Source organism: Zeugodacus cucurbitae, chromosome 5, assembly GCF_028554725.1.
Source record: "Zeugodacus cucurbitae isolate PBARC_wt_2022May chromosome 5, idZeuCucr1.2, whole genome shotgun sequence".
Classification (NCBI taxonomy): Eukaryota; Metazoa; Arthropoda; class Insecta; order Diptera; family Tephritidae; genus Zeugodacus; species Zeugodacus cucurbitae.
Window position 1 is genome coordinate 32,054,474 of NC_071670.1, and position 23,833 is coordinate 32,078,306.

General features: G+C 33.5%; 3 protein-coding genes across 4 annotated transcripts; all 3 read left to right on the forward strand.

The window, feature by feature from the left end:
- Positions 1 to 11,020: 11,020 nt before the first annotated feature.
- Positions 11,021 to 12,228, forward strand: LOC105213940 (uncharacterized). 2 transcript variants are annotated; one of them, XM_054231025.1, is made up of 4 exons: positions 11,021 to 11,277; positions 11,349 to 11,395; positions 11,486 to 11,575; positions 11,649 to 12,228. In XM_054231025.1, the coding sequence occupies exons 1-4, from the start codon at positions 11,122 to 11,124 to the stop codon at positions 12,169 to 12,171; spliced, it is 816 nt and encodes a 271-aa protein (XP_054087000.1). In that variant the 5' UTR covers positions 11,021 to 11,121; the 3' UTR covers positions 12,172 to 12,228. The 2 variants fall into 2 exon arrangements, with proteins under 2 accessions (XP_054087000.1, XP_011185358.2); XM_011187056.3 differs by having other exon boundaries at positions 11,025 to 11,250.
- A 150-nt stretch (positions 12,229 to 12,378) lies between these two features.
- LOC105213939 (uncharacterized) lies at positions 12,379 to 14,808 on the forward strand. Its single transcript, XM_011187055.3, has 4 exons — positions 12,379 to 13,936; positions 14,008 to 14,042; positions 14,099 to 14,191; positions 14,257 to 14,808. Exons 1-4 carry the CDS (start codon positions 13,847 to 13,849, stop codon positions 14,705 to 14,707), a joined length of 669 nt encoding a protein of 222 aa, XP_011185357.1. The 5' UTR covers positions 12,379 to 13,846; the 3' UTR covers positions 14,708 to 14,808.
- Positions 14,809 to 16,780: 1,972 nt separating this feature from the next.
- Positions 16,781 to 17,981, forward strand: LOC105213938 (uncharacterized). Its single transcript, XM_011187054.3, has 3 exons — positions 16,781 to 16,996; positions 17,053 to 17,655; positions 17,722 to 17,981. The coding sequence occupies exons 1-3, from the start codon at positions 16,842 to 16,844 to the stop codon at positions 17,792 to 17,794; spliced, it is 831 nt and encodes a 276-aa protein (XP_011185356.1). The 5' UTR covers positions 16,781 to 16,841; the 3' UTR covers positions 17,795 to 17,981.
- The last annotated feature ends 5,852 nt before the right edge of the window (positions 17,982 to 23,833 follow it).

Below are 23,833 nucleotides of genomic sequence, written 5' to 3' on the forward strand. Positions count from 1 at the left end.
TAGACTTCAATTTCTGAATAAAATAATGAAACATTGTCTTTTTACCTAAAACCCCCCCAAATTTTTTTCCTGCGTTCGCCACTGTTATGGAACACACGTATGTATATTACACTGTCCTTATTCATCATCTCGTATGATATCTTTTCGATTATTGCCATGTTTTTCTTTAACGAATTAAAATGTGTTCATTTATGGATTTTCTAAAGAAGCAAATATCATGTTTGAAGTAAAATATATTCTGGAGGTTAGGTCATAGTAGACGACCTCCCTCACTGCCTGCATGTTATTATTATATTACCTAATTCATAAATTGCGGTATTTAACTAAGAACCGAAATAACCTCATGGTGGGTGATATTGTTTTCTATAGCAATTTTTGAATTCTTTTCAAAACCTTGGCTTGTCGTAAACGTTGGATAAATAAAAAAACACTTCAGGAGCATACTTAAGTGTTTATGTCATTAATCCTCTTAAGTATTCCGCTTTCTTTCAATTGCGTGCAATTACGGGTTGGTCATAGCGTAGGACGCGTATGTCGTTAAGTGTTTATAACTTGGACAAATGCCCACAGAGGTGTTAATGAGATTACGCTGCTCAGCGACAAATGCACACATACGCATTTTAAATAGTAGTTGTAAGAATAATAAATCCCTATGCTGTACTTTGGCAAAGGCTTTCAAATTTCTTAACGATTTTTTGTAAAACAGTTGTACTTACAAAAAGTAAGTATGCCATTTTTCGAGCTAAACCCAATCACAAATATACATATATAAAGAAATTAATGATAATTAAAGTTTTGAAATTCATATAGTTTTTATTGAACTAATGTAAAATTACTATGCATACAAAGGCGATGCGTTAAATACTTAGCCTTCTAACAAAATTGAGTAATATGTCAAAAAATCTACTTTACGAATTACGTTTTCTGAGGGATTGTAAAATAGGCCTCCACAGGACTCAAGTATTTGTCTATGATGACGGCAGAAGTGTGTGCCGGTGTGACACGATGTTTCTTCGGTCCCTGTTCTGTCGGCGGTCTTGAAATGTTACAGAAACTATTCTGATTATGGGTTATGACCCACGCTGCTTTTTAGTCGGTAGTCTGTCTATATGAGATCCTGGCGAGGTGCATCAAAAACCGATAGTGAATCTCGGCATCGAAAGAGAGGTTACATCTTATACAACATCTAAGGAACCTAGCTAAAAAAGAAATGTAATGCGTACTGTAAGAGAAATGAATAGATCATTAAAAAAAATTCAGATGCAAACAAAAATAATATTAATTGATAATATAGGTTTACCATCTTGATAAATTTTATACAGACTTTTTAACAAGTAGAAACAATAAGCATTTTCATTAATGAATTTTCAATCAATACGATTTTCCGAACTGGTATTGAAGGTCTATAGAAAAATGAACTCAAGTTCATTCAGCAGATCTTTTCAGGTTCTCATTTTGAGCTACTGATATTTATGTTTATTTATACGTAAATAAATCTCTATTTCATATTGGAATTGGGAAACTAATGGCTACTAACTAACTATCATATATCTAATCGATCAAATTTCTACAAATTTCGAAAAGTGGTGGTTTCAATATAAAAAAAATCCAATTTCATCTACTCGCTTGACGAGTGCAATAGAACTAGCTCAGGCCAAATTTTATCGAATATTTTATATTAATGATTAGATAGACATATGTATTCAGTGGTAGTTAGAATAGAAAAATGTTACAACACTAAAAAAACCATATACTCTGCTATATATTTATTTCAATTGTATAACTTTGTTGCTTTCAAATGTGAATTTGTTGATAAGGGAACAAAGTTGAAAAAAGATTCTGCAGAAAAGTTGCAAATTAAATCGTTTATAATAACCTTGTGCAATGTTGCTACTGGTTAAAAAATTGATAACTCTCATTTTATTAAAAATGGCGGAATAAAATGTCAGAGGCCTGTGTGCAACCCACATGCAGAAGTATACATACATTTCACTAATAAGACCAGCAAACAAACAAAACAAAAACAAAGCAAGTAAAACCACAGCCATATAAGCAACCGTTGCACACAACTACATGGCATGGTTATTAAGAAAATATCGCTGTGAGCTCATGGGGTGGATAATAATTGCAGATACCGCATGTGGTATGAGTGACATTCCCCGGAAGGCGAGTATGTGCACAGTCTGTAGGGTAAAAGAAAGCACATTGCTGCTTCTACAAATGCAACTTGCATGAAAGTGCAAAAATTGTGCCGTGAAATAACGAGCAGTGGTCAGTAAAGTGCTAGCAGAATTTTATATGCACTTGTATATAAAAATAAGAAAAACACACATTTTTATTTGTTAAACAAAGCAAAGCATACATACATATTATGAGCACTTATGGGACACAACCGCAGCATCGTCCTAAAAATTAAAGAAAATAAAAGCCTCGGAAAGGTAATGGAGAAAAGCTTTTTCGCAAATTAAAATAAAATTAAAAATAAGTTAAAATGACATTACATTCAGTCTGTAAAGTGTATAAAGTAATTGTGGCGATAACAAAATTATTTATTTTGCAATTATATATGTGCATTTTCTTTCATGTATATTTTCAACTCTCGTCATTATCCTATTATATATTTTAAATGTTTAGTCTCCCGATGGTAAACTAAGTTATAGTATATACTTATATATATATATTATTCTTGATAAAATTAAAAACAATAGAAAATCGAAATTGTAATGAACGATTAAGTGAGGTAGAGTGGCAATGAATCAAGTGTCAAGTTAAAGCTTTAAAAATTTAACTGGCGTAAATTTCTGAAGAAAATGGGGGGAATTGCGACTGTGTATGTGAGCACGAAAGAAAAGATACCCAGTGAGAACTCTGGGACCTTACATTTTGAGAATGTTTGCCATTTGCCATAAAACATGCATTTGTGTGGTCATTGCTTCATATTAGTTATATTATTATGAGATCGTAAAAGCCTTTTTTTGTTTTTAAACAGCTTAAAACCTTAACTTATGCAAAGTGCTACAGCCATGCCCGATGTTCATTCGTTGCTGGTTCGACAACGACTGAATGATAGAGCGGAGCGTACGTGTGAAATGGAGTCGGCACAATTGTGCCAAGCAGAACCGACCACTGATGTAGAGAGTAAAGGGAGATATAGAGTTTCGAGGTTCCCTACTTTTTTAAAGAAAAATCAAGGAAAATTCAAATTTAATGGAGAATGTTTATTATCAATTGAAAGAAGATTCTTTGGCATTTATTTCTTAAAGATTATCGCTTTCAAATGTTTGCCGCGGCTATGTCTCAGATGATCTATCCGTTGAGTCCAATTTTCATCTTCAATTTCAGACATTAAATAGTCGTTTAATATGACGCGATAACCGTCGCCATTGATGGTTACGTGCTCACCATCAATTTGAAGAAATATGGACTGATGATTTACCGGCCCACAAACCACTACAAGCCGTCTTTTTTCCTAGGTGAAATGGCTGCTCTTGAATCTGTTTAGGTTGCTTTTCGTACCAAATGCGACAATTTTGATTGTTTACATACCCATGGAGACAGAAATGGGCCTCCTTGCTGAACAGAACTTGGCTCGAAAACGTTGGATTCTTCTTTTCAAGAGCTCATAGAGCAAAGCTATGCCGTTGGGAAGGTTGAGCGATTTCAGTTCTTACACAAACTGTATTTTGTACGCTTTCAATTTAAGATATCGACGTAAAATGCGCTAAGACGTTTCGTACGTCAGTACGAGTTGCTGCGAACGGCGCCGAATCGACACTCCACGGTTGTCGTATACACTCTCAGCTCATAAAAGTGAAATTTGGTACAAAAGATCACACAAGGAGTGGGTATATTTGGACGTAATTTTTTTGGAAAAGTGATCCCCGTCCGTATTCAGTTTTTTGTACTATCCTCGTAAACTACTAAAGTTATATCAACCAAACTCTCTGGAATCATTTCCTTGCACTTCCTTATCCAGTCTAAAAATCGTGTTATAACCAATCTATACGAAATTTGAAATGGACGTGGGTCCCCCAAAATCTTATCTCAGAAACCACTCGAGCAATTTCAACGTAATTTGGTTCATAAGATTTCCTTGACATCTTTTTAGCGTAGAAAATGGGAGAAATTGGTTCACAACCATGTTTACTTTCCGTATACCACAAATTTGAAGTCCTGATTCGTTCACTTAAAAATCTGTAAATTAAGCTCCCTGAAAATATCCAGGGAACCAAGCTTCTTTCAAATCTAGTGTAACTAGTCTATTTTTACAGAAAATATATTTAAATATCTCAGATATTCTAAAGTAATTCAAAGGAGATCTATTTTTTCTACTATGCTGTTTATAGTTTCAAATCGAAGGAAGGTATTCATCTTAGCATTTCACGATTTAGTTGTATTGAAGTTTTCTTAACTCCCCACTCATTAGAAGCTTGATTATTGTTTAAAAGTGAGTGAGTGATTGGTTGTTTTTATCACATAGGGGAGCTTGTTTGGTGTTTGGATTGCATCTGTAGTGTGTATGAATTAATTAGAGCTTAAGTGCTTTTACCTGATTCCTGAATAAGGATAATATCGTACCAACACGTATAGCTTTGTTAAGTTTAATTTATGGTTGGCTGCATCATGTTAAAATATATTTCTTTAATCAGATATACTACTATGTATATCCATAAAACAATCATGTCATAACGGGAAAACTCATTTCAAATAGATGTTTTAACTTCGAATATGAATTTGTGTATTTAATAAACTCCCTGCGGCAACAACAATATATGAAGTACTTCCAAATTTGGCAATTAAATATTCAGAGAATAAAAACACAATGACATAAATTATTAATAGCAAACAATATAAAAAATAAAATTAAATATTAAAAAATCTTTGTTATGTTTTCATTCCGAATTCATTTCGATCATTTGCACTCGTTTAAATAATTTAATTTTTTTAGTTAATAACTGCAATGAATGCCAAGCAGAAGTGAGCTAAAGCACCGTTAAATGCGGAAAGAAATAAAAAACATATAAACATATGCGAGTACGAGTTGATTTAAAAAGCATTTACGTGTGTAATTTTTTATCTACATTTATGTAGTTCAAATGCACACATTCCAACATTTCATTCATCGGTTTTTGTGCCACATTCATTCATTGTACTTATGTTTTTTGTTTTAATACATTGTTTGTGCTACATTTTCACTTGTTTGTTTCTTTTTTTGCTCATCATTGTTGATTTTCATTTATTTCCTTTGCCGTGCAAAGGTCCCATGTGATGAACGTAAGCACGACGTTGTTCTCCGCATAGTGCATAGCTGTTGTTGTTGTAGTTCGCAGCGTCCTCTGCATCGCCATCATCATTGTTCATAGTGGGAAGCCGGAAAATGTGTTCATTTCCGGTGTCAGTGTCATCGCGCCTTGAACAATGGGGACAGGAGGGCAACAGCCAAGCGTCGACTAAAAAAAAAATAAACAAAAGGATTGCTTAGCTGTAGCTCAAATGTCGATCAAAGTTCGTAATGTCGCACGCTTGCACACTTTAAACAACCGGCTTGAAGCTTTTGTGTAAGTATCTACATTTGTAGATTTGTAGACTTTTAAAAAAATTTTCCAGAACCAAATGAATGAATGAAAAATATAAATAATGTGTGCAAATGACACAAGAATGCATGTGAACTGCTGGCATGACGTGAACTTTGCAACATGTCAACATCCCTATGAGTGGCACGATTTGGTTCGAGTGCGCTGGCCTGCATTGGTGAAACGCAAGTATGTCACCTTCGCTGTGCTTTAGCTGCCTTTTGACAGTATGGTTGCTTGGGTGTATTTTAGTTCATTAAATTTTCAGTTTAAATAGCCATAAATATATGCCATTCAATTTCCTGATATATATGATAAATTGAATACATTTTGGCATAATGTTTTTGATACTGGCATTGCATTCTGAAAATTAAGCCTAATTTGACATTTGTATTACAAAGGATACACTTATATTTGGAAAAAATAGCTCATATATACTTCCTCCTTCAATGTCAGATCAAAGTTAAAACACCTCGGTAGGCACACCTTTCGCACACACCCAGCGAAGTGATTGGAAACTTTAACCGACTTATGAACTTTGTAATAGAGATCATTTTAGATGGACTTCACTATTGTGGTATAAGGAAAGTGCGCGGCGTTGCAAATCGATTTCGCATTTTCCATTTTCAAACTATACCATTGGGATGCCAAAGTCATATTATTAACTGAATTTCATTGAAATGGATCAAGTAGTTCCTGAGATATGAGTTTTGGCCCATAAGTGGGCGGTGCCTCCACCATTGTTCATTTTTTATACCAATCTTAATGCAGTTTGTCTGTACCATCTTTACCATAAAATGTATTTCAATGAAAGAGGCCAACATTATCCGCTTGGCCTTACAAATGGATTGAATGGAATGGATGGACATTAATAATTGAGCTTTCTGATAATTTTAATCTTTAATGAATTTTGTTCTCTCCAAATGCTAGTATTTAACCAACATATAATTCGGACTTTTGCAAAACAAATTTTACACAAATCCGTGCTATGTTTTTATGTAACATTGGGTTTTCATTTTAGAGCAACGCGTTAAACATTTTTTGAATTAATTGGAATTTTTAAGTTCCAACCTGACGTAAACAAACATGATCCATGCTAACCATAAATGCAATCACAATTTGTTATTCTAATATCCTTCCTCAATTTTATAATACCTTAACTAAAAGTACACCTTTATTTAAACTACCTTGTGAAGGCACAGTGGCACAGTGCAATCGCTTTACTACACTCTCTCAACGCCAACATATCAGTGAGTAGTGTCGCGGGTCAAATGCATTTTAATATTGAAAACATGTTGTCACCGACACAAATCCCTCCACCACCAACCGACCCCCCGCACATTACCAAAGCCGACTGCCAGTGGCTGCACTTTTTCATAGACGCTTCACTAACATGCCGGACACATGAAATTCGTTGCAAGTAACAACAACAAAAAATGCAGGCAGAAATAAAATTACGGCGAAATTTTTCAATAACAGCAATAAATCAAGTGTATGAACGCTGAGGGACCAGCTATAAATTACCGACATTCAGTTCAAACTGTGAATGACGGTGTTGTTTGCTGCTGGAATGCCTCCCTTAGTCGTAAGGTCAATGGTTGCTGTTTTTATTTTTGTAATTTGTGATGTTTTTGTGACTCTCACGAATGCTTTAAAGCTCATACTTCCTGTTACTTCACTCGTCTATTTGCCAAGTATATTTGTGTTTAGGGAGTCGACTTAAGTGAACAAAGGAAAACGAACTCTTCATATATGTATGTACTATTTATATTGCTGTTAGATATAGGTGCACGTGTGAACATTCTTCCTATACATAGATTAGGTATTCACTTATGGATTTACGCAGATTGGTGGAAAATTGGCGAAAATAGCTTAATTGCCTAATATCCCAATGGATAGAAATATCCATACGGACTCTTTCTTTAAATATTTAGTGGGTAATCTCTTGAAAATCGAATAAGACATAAAAATATACCGGACACATATTTCGTACCATGGTGGGTAATTTAGAATATTTGATCTATAGTATACCTACCAAACTTAAAACCATTTTGATAAAGTACCAACGGTGAGATTTATTCGTTCACTTTTACGGAATATATTGTATGAGTATGTAAATAATGTATCGTACACATTGTGTAAACACTTTGTGAGATTACCCATTTTGTAGAAATTTGAGGCGGTCTTCAAACTTTCCAATAGTTTCGGTCTACAGCTCGAATAATAAAAATCAGAAACTTCTTCAACCATCCACAACATTCCGTAGATCGTGGTGCACCGGATCATATAGTAGTTGTATAAGGAACTGGACATTGTCGGTACTTACTTAAGAATCGTAGTCCTTGTAAAACATACTGTTAAAGATCTTATTGGAGATACTGCGGTAATTTTTTCGGTGCTGCCATGTCCGGTTCTAAGATCACTAGTGCTTTAACTTTAAACATATTTGTATAAGGAATCCTAAATTCAAGATCCAAAGTGTTAATGAACTTAAAATGTCACTAAATGTTAAATCCAAAACATGAAAGGGTTTCACTAAAGCTCAATATTTTTCACTCCTAACCAAACATTTCCTAGAACTTGGTTATCGCAGAGTCAGAGCTGAATCAAGTGAGAGTCAAGTGTGGCTTTATAAAAGTAAACAACTAAACTAAATTCGAAAATTCAGTTTTAGGAAGTACATATATAAATTCACATTTAAAATTACGCGAGCGTGAACGCTAACAGATGGCAACTGACGCCTGAATATCCGCGTCATACATATGTACCATATAAGCGCAGGCAGGTGTTTCGCTATATATTACACAACAGATTATTAGTACGTCCATATTAAACTCATGTAAGTGTTTTAATATAATTCTTTATACATTTACTGCCTTTGCACATATGTAGATACATACAGTCGCTTTAAAGGCGTTGGTGTTATGAGCATGTTGAACCATCAGATGGCAGAAAGAGTGCTCTTAGCACAGATTGAAGATTTCATTTTGACGAACATACGAAGCGCAACATGAAGCGATAACAACAAGTTTAAGTGATATTAAACCATAAGTCTGCCTGTGAAACGAAGTTCCAATTTGAGGAACGATGAGTGGAGTGAATTGTAAAAATGCAGACATCAAGGAAAGTTACAATACGTTCTGAACATTTTTTAATACATACGAGTTAAATTTGAACAGGTGTTTGTTATATTGGGTTTGAATATAAGCATATTAATATATGTACTATGTTAACTGTATCGCTACTAAAGTAATAGTCGGAAGTGAAGAGTTGATGCGAAAATTACTGGAAACGTCTTTGAAATTTATTTATTAGAACTTGATTAACCCATATGCTTTGTATTCCGAATGTAAAATATATGTGTATACATATATAAGAGATATAGTATTTGAATTAAAAATTTTAACTTGAAGTTGAAGTTGAGTCTTTTTAAAAATATTGAAATGAAGTACTGAAAGAAACACAGCATTAACAAGTGAGGAAAGGCTAAGTTCGGGTGCAACCGAACATTTTATACTCTCGCAATTTAATGAAGAAATTTTATTAAGATAACACACAAATTTACCTATAAATTCGGCATACAGTTTAATAGAATAACGAAAATCGTCCTATATAGTGTATGAGGGCTGAGGTAATTCCTGAACCGATTCATTTTCACCAGTAAGGTACACTATAACCTAGACTATACACTCTCTTAATTTCGCTAAGATATCTCACATATTAACCAATATATATACGCAGATTAAAGCCCACCGTATTTTTGAAAAACCTATAATTAGGTATATGGGAGCTAGGAGATGTTATTTTATTTTATTATTATTTTAACTTTTGGAACAGACACTATTAGAAGAAAATAATTTCCTCTGAATTACATTAAATTATCAGAGAGATTTATCCATATTTTCGGTTAAAATTTACCCTTAGGCGCGAAGTTCAACATGTTCGAGAACAGGGGCCTTGAAAAGTTATAGTCCGTTTTCGACAATTTTTTCTAAAGTGAAGCCAGAGATGATATGCACTATTTGTGTAAAGTTTTATTCCGCTATCTTCATTGGTTCCTTATTTATACATTGTAAAGTGAAGGAATCAGATGGAATTCACAATTGAGTTATATGGGAAGTTGTCGTGGTTATGAACCGATTTCATTCATTTTTCACACGTGTCATCAGGGTGTCAAGCCGAATTTCATTGAAATCTGTCGAGTAGTTCCTGAGATATGGTTTTTGACCCATAAGTGGGCGATGCCACACCCATTTTCCATTTTGTAAAAAAATCTGAGTGCAGCTTCCTTCTGCTATTTCTTCTGTCAAATTTAGTGTTTCGGACGTTTCTCGTTAGTGAGTTAACCAACTTTTAGTAATTGTCAACCTAACCTTTGTATGGGAGGTGGGCGTAGTTATTAATCGATTTCTTTCATTTTTGGACTGTACAAGGAAACGGCTAAAAGAAACGACTGCAGAAAGTTTGGTTTATATAGCTCTATTGTTTTGTTTTCCAAAAAATTACATCCAAATGTGCCCCTCCCTAATACGATCCTATGTTCCAAATTTTATTTTCATAACTTTATTTATCCGACATCCGGATTTCAACTCGTCTCTTCACCCTGATCATTTTGATATATATAACCCTATATCGTTTAATTTTATGACGTACAAACAATCGTTATGTGAACAAAACTATAATACTCTCTTAGCAACTTTTGTTGCGAGAGTATAACAAAACAATTAAAAACAAGTAAGGAAGGGCTAAGTTCGGATGTAACCGAAGATTTTATACTCTCGCAATTTATTTATTTAATTTTATTAATATAGAAAACAATTTGACTCACATATTCGGCATATATATGGTATACAGTCCATTAAAAGTTTGTAAACCTTAATATTAGGTATGTGGGAGCTAGGGAAAGTTATGACCCGATTTCTCTAAATAATTTGTTAGAAGATAGATAGACTAACATCTGGATTTGAACTTTACTCGTCACCCTGATCATTTAGATATATGTAACCCTATATCTAACTCGTTTAGTTTTATGACTTACAAACAACCGTTATGTGAACAAAACTATAATACTCTCTTACCAACATTTGTTGCGAGAGTATAAAAATGTATTGATTGGGCTTTGACAGTTGTCTCAGATTTGGTCACCAGAGATTCTTTTCTCTTATTAGAATTCACGACAGTCTCAGAAACAAAATCAATAAAATCAAGATCGATTTTGAAACAAAACAGATTCTACTCCTTTTTTAACTTTCTTAAACCCAATATACCATTTCTGAGAACCTCCTCGCTTATATCAGCCCTTATACCGAGAATATCATAAATTTGTGTGACATCTTAATCAAATTTAGCGAGCAAATTTTTCTATTAATAACATGTTCAACTGAAATAAAATAATAATAAATGGTACGTATTAGTTGCTCTCTCGATTCGCGGCGACTTAATCTCAAGTATCTATTTATTGAGATCAGTTGGAATCGTGCATTCGTTGTGTTCAAAAGCTGCTGGTTGCTGCTCACATTAAAATAAAATAATTGCTACATAAATAAATATGGAGCCTATTGCTATCGATACACTCTTGACGGTGTTTAATATTATGGTAGCCAGCCCAGGAAGTAATATACAGTTGAATTCGCAAGATATTGACGTCTCGTCATTAATGCGTTTTGGTGGAGATGACGTGCGTATATATTTTTCTTTGATAGAAGTATTTTGTACATTACTTCTACTTGAATAGCAAAACTGAAAAGGTTTTTAATATTTTCTTCTTGGTACTAGAATTTGCAGCAAACATGCGAAATTCAAGAGATAAGGAACCTGAGTGGGTACGTATTGAACAAAGTCATCATTAATATATACATATATGTATGTATGTTAAAAATTAATAATTTGTTTGTCAAATTCTTTGTATATAGCATTAATGATGTGGTGGAATTCCAAACAAAGGCAAACAAACAACTTGAAGACATTATTAGCGATATAAAAGCCATCAATACTCACATAAGGTATTAAAATTATATGTATAACAATAATAAGTTGGAATATCTACTTAAATGTGCCTCTTTTATGCCAATTTAGCACCACCAACTCGAATCTTTGTTCTCAACGAAAAGTCGGAGAATTAGCTGTAAAGTTGCCACAATTGCCGAGGCCTTTTTCTGTTCGATGTGATAATAATCAATATGGTGGCGATTGGTTATTGATCGCCCATCGATATGTCAGTACCGTTCTTTTTCGTAGTGACTTAGGAGGTGTTTCAGAAAATAATGGTATTGGCGAATTTCACGGCGAATATTTCATTGGCTTTGATAAATTGCGTGCCATTACTGATAGTCAAATGTGTGAATTGCTTATAGTGGAGAACGATGAAAGGCAGAAACAATGGTATGATCATTATCAAACTGTGGCATTTGGGGCCAATAACAAAGTGAAACTGTTGGGCAAGCATAGTACCAATCGCGGAGATAATTCTGTTGGTTTGTTAGTCCATGCAGAAGCGATCAATAAAAAATTAAAATTGTACTTGTATCCAAATACTGAAATTAAGATCTATTTACGAAAAACTTCATTGAATGAACCTCCAATTTTTAAAGCAGCATAATACTTTTGAATGTACACTGTCGTGTTAATAGAAATGTTTAATGGTTTTCAAAAATAAGACTTTTCTTTATGTTCCTCGGATGATTTGGTAATTCGGTGGTTTGTGTGATAATTGTATTATTTTTGTCCAACAAATTTCTGATAATGCTGGGTTTGTGTACTGAAGAACAAAATTCGAATATTGTGAGTATGGAAAATATTCTTCTGTCACAATGACTAATGAGAGTATCTGAAAAAATGCGAAAATACGCATGCCAAATCTTATGTAAAACTCAGTAAGGAAGGGTTAAGTTCTGGTGTAACCGACAATATATATTCGGTATAAAGTCCACCAGAATAGCGGAAATCATTATTTATAGTATATGAATACTGGTGTAATTCCTAGACCATTTTCACTAATTTTCATCACGACCAGATTTTGTCCATCTTCGGCACAGAGATACACTATTATAAGCAACAGATCCTCTGTGAAATTCTTTAGAATATCTGACAGATTTACCTACAAATGACGTACTTGTACAAAGTTCTGTTCAGATACCTGGTGCTTAATTTATAGATTGTACAACATATACTTTGCATGCGAGGTAGGCATGATTATAATCCGATTTCCTCCATTTTTAGACTGCATAAGGAAATGTCCAAAGGAAGGACACTATAGAGTTTGATTGATATGTATAGCTCTAGTAGCTTACGATATGTGTACAAAAAACTTAGTAGGGGGCGAGGCCATGCCCATTTCTCCAAAAATCAAAACATGCCCCTTAATAGTGCGACCAATTGTACAATATTTTACTTTTATTACTATAATATTAATTATGGCTTAGTTATGACAATTTATGTGTTTCCGGTTTTCGCAATTTTGTGGGCGTGACAGTGGTCCGATTTCGCCCACCGAAAGCAACATGGTGCCTATGGTGCCAAGAACTAGCAACTTGGTTCCGAGAGTATAAATATTCGAAATCGGGTCATAACACTTCAAGTATGAGATCATGTATACCTATAGTTGACTTTGACTGCTGCCAAAAATTGATAAAAAAACTCTTCAATATTTCCCTAACCCTTATATACCTAATAATGGGATTTTCAAGCTACCGTTTGGTATTATACCGCATAAATCGGAAAATATATGAGATATATTTGTCATATTTCCTGAATGGATAGTCTTGTGTATACTAGTATTATGGTTTGGTGAGGAAAATAGGTGAAGTCGGTCTGAATAACAAAATTACCTGAAAACACGTTTCCGAATATATACTCTTTCCTAGTGTGGTTCCTGTCCCATTTTATTAATTTTGGTTAATGGCATTATATGAGAGTGGAAATGGTTCAGACCCAGTCACCCATCTACAATACCAACCTCCTCAGGGTGCCAAGGAACAAGTGCACCAATTTTCCTCAAGATATCGCAATTTTTAATCAAATTATCGCTTGCGTAAACGGCGGACAGACAGACTTACGGAATTCAATTCGTTTCGTGACGTGATACATAATACATATAAGTCGAACAGAGGAATCAGCAAACTGTTGATTATTGAATATGTATTATGAATTAATATACATATGTACAGCTCAATATGAGATAGTATAGTACCTATAGAGTCCAGTTGAATTAAAAAGTAGAAGCGCTCAGTACAGTTTGAGTTGTCATTTAAGTACAAGCAAAATAATTCATTAAAATGGCCCAAATCAATTCTTTGGAGCGCGCATTTACGGTGTTGACATATCTACTTGCACCACAGCAATTCAATTATACTGGTAATCAAAAGGTATAGTACTTGGATATACTATTGATTTTTTCGTTAAACTAATATAATATTATTTTTTCATTTTTAATAAGCCAACTTGTGATCATTTTGAAGGCGATTTAAATAAGTAAGTAGACTCTCACACATACATAAATATCCATTAATACATAAATTTTTATACAGGGTAGAAAACGCGATCGTATCTATGACAGATTTTGTGGATTCACTACAATCGATTTCTAATACTCTTGTGGATATCCAAATTGACCTGCAAAAGTACTCGATCAATTATTTTCAAAAATCCTGTAACATTATATGAATTGATTTATTTTTGTTTGCAGCGAACCGGAACCCACGGTAACAAAGCCTTATAAATGTGTGGATAAAAGTCTTAGAAACCTTTTTTGTGAGGACAATAGATACTCGAAGAATTTAGTGTTAATAGGACGTGTTCATTCGCCTATGTCACATGATCTATACCAAAAACTCTTGAACGGAATTCCATGCGATGAAAAATGCATCGACAGCGATACTGACTACTTTATTGGCATAAATAATTTTATGCAGCTCATACACAATCAATCGCTTGAGCTGCTCTTTATTTACACTGATACTGATGACATGGAACATTTTCATTATATTCCGGCATATCAATTTGATGGTATAAAGTTAAATATAGAAAGGGTTCGAAGTAGTATGTCAGATGTTTCTTTGAAAGAACTAAAAAATATAGAAAACCTGAAATTCAAGAATTTTAAAATATTCTTGCTAAAAAAGTTGCGAAATATTTAATACAAAGCTATAAGTATAGCTTATAGAAAAAACTGTTGGAATATTCAAATGCGAAATGATGGGAAAATGTCAAAATAAAAACAATACAATACAGTACAATTTTGCTTTTGTGCCTTTTTTTAAACAATACAGAATATTAGTATATAGATCAATAAATTTTCTTAGGAGTCATTCCCTTTATCTCATGTATTTTCAAGTAATGTATATAATTGATTGCAAACAATTATTAACAAGTAAGGAAAGGCTAAGTTCGGGTGCAACCGAACATTTTATACTCTCGCAATTTATTGAAGAAATTTTATTAAGATAACATACAAATTAACCCATAAATTCGGCATACAGTTTAATAGAATAACGAAAATCGTCCTATATAGTGTATGAGGGCTGAGGTAATTCCTGAACCGATTTCATTCATTTTCATCAGCAAGGTACACTATATCCAAGACTATACACTCTTTTAATTTAGCTAAGATAGCTCACATATTAACCAATACATATATGCGGAATGAAGCTCACCGTATATTTGCAAAACCTATAATTAGGTATATGGGAGCTAGGAGAAGATACTTTTGAAACCCTACAATGAGGTATATGGAGATGTTATGACCCGATTTTAATAATTTTTGGAACAGAGACACACTATTAGAAGAAAACATTTTCCTCTGAATTACATTAAATTATCCCAAATTTTCGGTTAAATTTACCCAAATTTTCGGTTAAAATTTACCCTTAGGCGCTGAGTTCAACATGTTCGATTTCTGGGGCCTTGAAAAGTTATGGTCCGTTTTCGACAATTTTTTCACAAGTTGTGTAAAGTTTTATTCCGATATCTTCATTGGTTCCTTATGTTTACATTATAAAGTGAAGGACTCAGATGGAATTCACAATTGAGTTATATGGGAAGTTGTCGTGGTTGTGAACCGATTTCGCCCATTTTTTGTCCTTGTTATCAGGGTGTCAAGAAAATATTATATACCGAATTTAATTCGAATCGATCGAGTAGTTTTTGAGATATGGTTTTTGACCCATAAGTGGGCGATGCCACGCCCCTTTTCCAATTTGAAAAATCTGAGTACAGCTCCCTTCTGCTATTTCTTCTGCAAAATTTAGTGTTTCTGACGTTTTTCGTTAGTTAGTTAACCCACTTTTAGTAATTTTCAACTTAATCTTTGTATGGGAGGTGGGCGTTGTTATTATCCGATTTCATCTATTTTCATGGTGTGTGGTTGGTTTTCGCCATTTTGTGGGCGTGGCAATGGTCCGATTCCGCCCATTTTCGAACTTAACCTTCTTATGGTGCCAAGGAATATTTGTGCCAAGTGTCGTCAAGATATCTTAATTTTTACTCAAGTTACAGCTTGCACAGACGGACAAATGGACAGACGGACGGACGGACAGACATCCGGATTTCAAATCTACTCGTCACCCTGATCACTTTGGAACAAAACTATGATACTCTGTGCAACATGTTGCGAGAGTATAATAATAAGAATAAGATAGATGGGAATCCTATTAAGCGTGAAAACATACTTATGTTCATAGATGTATATATGAATGTGTGTTTTAAATTCTTTGAAATTCAAATATACACACAAAACGTGGTGAAAAGGTTATCTGCAATTTACGAATTACTAAATACTTAATTATTTATTTACTTATTTATTTTCTGAATTTAGAATTTTTTTTTAGAGCTCTACTGCACCAAATTCGCAATGGTTTGCAGGAGAACTTCCTATACACATACATATGTGGTTATGCATTATCAGTAAGGCAACTGAGAGTGACAAGAGTATATAATGCAAAGTTATATACTACATTAGGACAGTTCTTAATTGTGAAAGATATGTATACTTATATATAATATATTTTTAAGATTCGAATTCAAAGACGAAAACTACAACATTATGTATTCATTAAAATGCCCGATTTTATTTTTCCATCCATCAACAATTGTTTCCCAGTGAAAATGAGCAACATGAATAATAATAAGAAATCGAAACTGAGACGACATAAGATAAGGACCACCTTAATATATTATATTGCGAGCTTTGGCAAATGAATGATGAATCGTAAGAATAATTTAGTTTTGTAGCGTTGTTTCAAGAGTGAGGACCGGCGTAAGATTTTACAGACAATGTCATTGGAAAATGTATTTACAGCAATGCTTTGTTTTATGTCGACGTGCGATAATAATTTGGGTAATATACAGATTAATTCAGTGACCCCAGAACCTCTGAAGTTCTGGGACTACAAATGTAAAAATGAAACGCTGAATTTCAATAAAAAAGTGTACGTATAGCAGACATAAAAAGTAGTATTGTATATGAATATTATAAATTTTGCAGTTCTGAATTGAACGATTTGTTAGCTGAAGGTAATGATTTGTTAGAAAGGATAAAAACTGACCTCACGAATTTAAAAGAAGCTGCTGGTAAGAAAGAAATGCCAAAAAATCGCAGGAGACGTGAGACTGTTGGCACTTCAGACATATTAACACACCCGCAATTTGAGTGCAGTAGCTCGGTTAATAGTATGAAAATTAGCAACGCTGAGCTGCTGCCAATTGGAATTCAATGTGAGAGTAAACAATATGGAGATGGTTGGATACTCCTTGCCACTTTAGATGTAGATCATCGAAAAATTTTAAACGAGAAGAGTACAGACGAATTTGTTAATGGTTTTGGTCGTTTCTTATATGGTGAGAAAATGAATGAGTACTTCATCGGTTTACGACGTTTGCACGAAATAACGGCAGAGAGTGGAGCGCACGAACTGTTGATTTTGACACATGACGTCGATAACTGGGGGGAAACTCACACAGAATCTGTGCTTTACAAAAATTTCCGTGTGGCTGGTGCAAATAACGACTACAGATTGCAAACACTTGATGGATACGACGGCAGCCTTATTGACCCACTTCAAACAATGTTAGGAGAGCGCTTCTCAATGTGAGTAATAATTTAAAATATTAACTATAGCTGAATGTCCCTTTCACTATATTGTACCATTTTTAGCACAATGTTTTGCATGGAACAGACGGGCGCTATAAACATGTTTGTGAGAAATGCAGGCGCACAATGGATTTAATTGTATGGCAGAGTGTATCATTGATATTTTGTGAGTGGCGGTTTACGAGGAACGCAATAAGTACATAAAATACTTATTTCGAAATCTAAATTTTAAAAGCTAGCCAAAGTATAGAAATAAATTGTTTCCTTTTACTATTTTAGGTCACAAAAACTTAAATATATTTTGGAATTAAATAACAATTAAAGTTTTTTTGTCTTAATTTTCAGTGTCCCATTGCCTTCATTTATAAGGTTGGTAAATATTTCGAAATTGTGTGAATGTGTAGTGGGAAGATGATGTAGTCGTGATGGATCAATTGTAAAGTAAGACTTTTTCACCATAAATATATAAAACTAATAAAATTTTTAACCAATTTTACATGTGCTAAAGTACGCAAGAATGGCTAACTGCTGGGCAAAGCCAATACCGATTAGTCTGAAATCATCTTTGAGAGCTGCTCTCTTTTGTCTAATATTTTACGTATGGAAGTAAAAACAAAACAAGTAAGGAAAGGCAAAGTTCGGATGTAACCTAACATATTATGCTCTCGAAATTTATTTATTTAATTTTATTAATATAGCACACAATTTGACATAATGGTATTCGGAATTATGATATAAAGTATATTAGAAGTTTGAAAACCCTAATATTAGGTATACGGAGACATGTTATTAAAAGAAAAATATTCCCTCTGAATTTTTTAACATATCTGAGAGACTTACCGATATTTTCGGTAAAAAATTTATTTGAAGATCTGAGGTCCTCATGTTCGATATATGGGTCCGAATTCGACGATTTTTAGAAGGGAGATGTGGCATCGCATCTCATTCTATAAATGCAGTATTTGTGAAAAGTTCTGTTCGCATATCTTCACTAGTGCTTACTTTATATATTGTAAAGTAAACGATTCAGATCGTCTTCAAAGTTCTACGATATGAGAAGTAGGCGAGGTTGTGAATCTATTTAGACTATTTTCGTAACATATAATTGGAATGCCAGGAATATATTATGAACCAAATTTCATTGAAATTGGTCGAGTAGTTTGGGAGATATGGTTATTGACTCATAAGTGGGCGGAGCGCCACTCATTTAAAATTTTGGATATCACCACGAAATTTAAGGTTTATGTTGTTTTTCCTTACTAAAGCATTTTTAATAGTTTTCAACAGTATAAGGAAATGGCTAAAATAAATGATTCGAACGTTTGGTTGATATAGCTACTTTAGTTTACGAGATATGTACAAAAAACTTAGTAGGGGCGGAGTCGTACCTACTTTCCCAAAAATATTACATCCAAATATGCCTCTTCCTAGTACGTTCCTTTCTACCAAATTTTACTTTCATAGCTTAGTTATAGCTCGTTATAGATTTTAGGTAATCGCCATTTTGTGGCCGTGGCAGTGATCCATCTTCGAACTTAACCTTCTTATGATGCCAAGAAATTCTTGTACCAATAGAAATCTACTCGTCACCCTGATTACTTTGGTATATACAGTTGATTTCCTTTTTACACGGTTTTTTTTTGCACGGTTTTTTTTACACGGTGTTTTTGAACACTTCCCAGTTACCATTTGTACACGGTTTTACTTTTTTTACACGAATTTTTTATTTTAATTGTATACTTTTTTGCAATAAAATCAAAATTCCATACGTCAATACGTCACAAATCCAATTCTGTTAATAGAATTTAATAAATTTTAAATTAGATTTAAACTAAAAAATACAAATCTTAGATTCGAAAGCCATTGAAAAGGTTGCAACAATTTCAATACGTAAACAAATAAATGAAGCTATATGAAGAAGGAAGAAAAAAGAAGACACAGCGATTATTGACGAAACTTTGAAATGTATTATTTTTTTACCATTCCCAGAATAGTTGTTGTTTGTTCCTTCTAACAGTAATATGTACATACATATAATACCAGAAAAGTCTATAACAACAACAACAACATTGTAAATTCTCTGTACGAATAGATAGATTTTCATGTAAAATAAGATATTTTTTACACGTTTTCTATTTTTTGCACGATTTTTTTCTTAAATTGGTCCCAATAGCGAGTTTTATATAAAAATTTAATTTTTTTTGCACGGTTTTTTTACACGAGTAATTTACTGTCCCAGTTAACCGTGCAAAAAGGAGATCAACTGTATAACCCTATATCTGACTCCTTTAGTTTTAGGACTTGCAAACTACCGTTATGTGAACAAAACTATCATTATCTTTTAGCAATTTTGTTGCGAGAGTATAATTAGTGAGTGATTTCGATTACAACATTTCATTGTCTAAATGAAATGCATACAACATTTTATATTCTAGTGGCAGGTACATGAACGTTCGGAGCAAAATAATTTTGTTGGGTTTAAACTAATGAAGCAGATTGTGCGTTAAAAAATTTCTTCTGATATTGTTTTGCATCTTGACCATTGTACAATTAGGAATGGGACTATGTATTATCTTTCAAAAAAATGTGTATGTTGTTTTTAGAACATTTAAATTTTGTGATATCTATGATTTAAATGCTGGCTATTATCAATCATATCTCCACATATCGTACGGATGAATTGTTTATTCAGTCTAAGACGAAAATCATTTCGTTTTATATATTTTCAAAATGATATCTTTATTCTTCGAACAATAGTATTTGATGACCAAATGAAAAATGTTCCCATTGCCCAAAGTAGCTTTTTATATTTTCTCAGACCTAATTGACTCAGTCGTGACGGCACTCCATCTGGTATCGCTAAGGACCATGACTAGTCTATGCGTGGCCTGCAGGTCTACCAGATCAACGCAACCTAAACGAATTGACTCAGTGTCCTTATAAATATTGTAAAACAAATGCTTTAATTCAATGAAACATGTACATATATATTTAACATGCTTGTAAGTATTTATGCCTGATTTTTGACTCTCCATTCCTCGGCGTTAACCAGCAAACAGAACGGGCCACATGACATGTGGACAGCACTGACAGAGTGACAGTTCTTGCATCAGCAACAATGATTGTGGCAGCAACATTGGGAGTGATAGTGACAGTGCCAACGAGAGAAATGTAAAAACAACAACAATAACATCAAGTTCATGAAATAATAGTGGTACTCATTTAACGTCGCAATTATATAAAAATGACAAATTGACAAAATAAGTTAAATGAGCACTCTGTGGCAATATCAGCTGATTGTGAATTGCGTAAACTTGCCATGAATGCCACTGAAAATGGTCTCGCATATTCGCAAGATTGACGTAAAATAAAATGCATGTACAATATTTTATTTTGAAAAAAAAAAATGTGTTATATGAAGTTTGTTTGTAATATCATAGCATCTTAAACTTGCACGAACTGTTTACAAAAGACTAAAAATATTGAGAAGATAACATCTTGAAAATGGAATATTTACTTTATTTCATTCGTACTAACACGAAAATATTCGAGCATTATGTACTTAGTTTTTGGTGAAGAAAAGATGAGAAGGGATTAGTCGTTTGGAGCAAGTTTTTTACGATCCCAACAACCTAATACTAAATACTCAAATACTGAAAGGATTTAAAAAAATGAACACTCTCCGTTTTGAGCAAAAAGGTGTTTATTATTGTAATAATTATACGTCGGATTTTTTATTTGAAATCGAATGCTTGATTTCAGCTGCATGTAGTCGTTCCTTACTTCTTGTTTGTGCATTTTTGATATGGAAATATATGTTATACTAGTTTTGTTTTTGCTATCATTTTAGCACAGACGCTTTTCACAGACCATTTGATATACTTGATACGACATTATGTGCATACATATATACATATATTACACATCCTATGCGAAGAGAGGATGACCTTCGTTGTTCAAGTGACTTGGAATTGCAATTTATTGTTTCATGTGTCCACCATTTGGCAAGTGTTGTCAGACGACTGCTATTACGGTGTGCAAAATAAAATCATATGAAATTAAGGTATGTGTGAAATATTTCATGCAATAAAAATATTCGCATGTGAATAGTTACACTTACATACACTTGTATGTTTACATATGAATTTGTGTAATGGACTTTATTGCGACACGAGATGTCACATTCATCTTAATAATAACAAATATGTCTTTTATTGTGCTTGATATTTATGATATCGATGGTAAACACGCTGAGTTGTTTTCGACGTTGTGCTTCGCGTGGTGTTGCTGTGAAATATACTATAAAAATGTACAATCAACTACTATTGTTAGGAAACATTTTAAATTTTATGTTACACTGTCAGTTCGGAGTAGTTAAATTTAAAGGAGTGAGAGCTCTGTAGCAATAAACCATATTAGTTTGTAATTTAGCAGAAAACAAATAAGGAAGGGACAAGTTCGGGTGCAAGACACACTCGCATATCATTTATTTCATTTTTTTTTCGCCCCATATATTCGGCATAAAGTCCACTATAAGCTGAGGTAATTCCTGGATCGTTTTCTCCTACCAAGCTACATTATATCCACGATTTTACGTTCACTTAAGTTTACTATGATATCCCAATTATTAACCCATACGGTTTAAATTCAGTGGAAGTTTGAAAAGCCGTATATCAGGTATAAGAGGGCTAGAGGAAGTATTGTCCATTTTCGGCACAGAGACACTGTTATAAGGAACACATGTCCTCTGAATTTATTTAGAATATCTGAGCGATTTACATATACAGTGGAACTTCTCTAACTCGAATCTCTATAATCCACAAAAAAACTTCGAGTTAGAGCGACTTCGAGTTATAGAATTTTCATTAAAGAATATACATTTTTAAAAAGCTGTAAAATATAGATTTATACACTGTTTTATTTATTTACTTCGCAAAATTTTGTATGGACATATGTACGTTAAAAGATGTTTTTTGTAATTCTGTTTGTTGCATTTTGCTAATATTTGGCTCTTGACGTCTGTATCCCATGGCTTTGTTAGATGATTTAAGTAATCTATAAGTGTAATATCATATTTTTTGTACGACTCCGTACGATATAGAGGGACTCTTTTAAAATTCTGCCTCTATAGTAAAATTTCAAATTTTGTATTATGGCCTGACCAACAAGTTCGGTTTATGGTAGGAAATTTCTATGAAATTTGATTTCTATTGGCAATTCAAGAGTTCGAGTTATAGAAGTTCGAGTTATGGAAGTTCCACTGTATTTTCGATTAATAATTGGTCACAAGCACTGGGGTCTTCAAGTTCGATATCTAGTGTCCAATTTAGACAGGCGGTACCACACATAAATAAAGTATTTGTGCAAAGTTTTGTTCCGATATCTTCACTAGTTACTAATTTGTAGATTGTAAAATATACGATTAAGGAGAATTTCAATATTGTTGTATATGGGAAGTAGGCGTGATTGTGAACCGATTTTGCGCATTCAAACTGTATCATTGTGATGCTAAATAAATGTTATGTACCGAATTTCGTAAAAAAAGGGAAGTAGTTACTGAGATATTGTGTTGGATCCATAAGTGGGCGGAGTCATGCCACGGAGCCATGCCTATGTTTCATTTCGCAAATTCATGCACAATTTTGAGTAATGCTAACATATAGCAAAAAAACGTTAACTTCGTCTGTACCGAAGCTAATATACCCTTCACATGTGCATTTCTTTTAGTAACTATGTGTTTAAGCAAATCTAAAGACGTAAGACGTAAAAAGTAAGTTAAAAAAAAATAAAAAATTTTACTAATTCTTTTTAGCCGGGTTGTTTGCTAGAAACATTAAGGTTATATAGTTAACCGATCTGAACAATTTCTTCGGAGATTATATTATTACCTTAAGCAGTAATCCATGTCAAATTTCGTGAAGATACCACGTCAAATGCGAAAATTTTCCATACAAGCCATTGATTCCGATCGTTCGGTTTGTATGGCAGCTATATGCTATAGTGAACCGTTCTGAACAATTTTTTCGGAGCTTAAATTATTTCTACAAACAATAACTCGCACCAAATTTCGTGAAGATATGTAGTAAAATGCGGGGGTTTTCCATACAAGCCCTTGATTCCGATCGTTCAGTTTGTATGGCAGCTATATGATATAGTGGTTCCGACAAATGAGCAG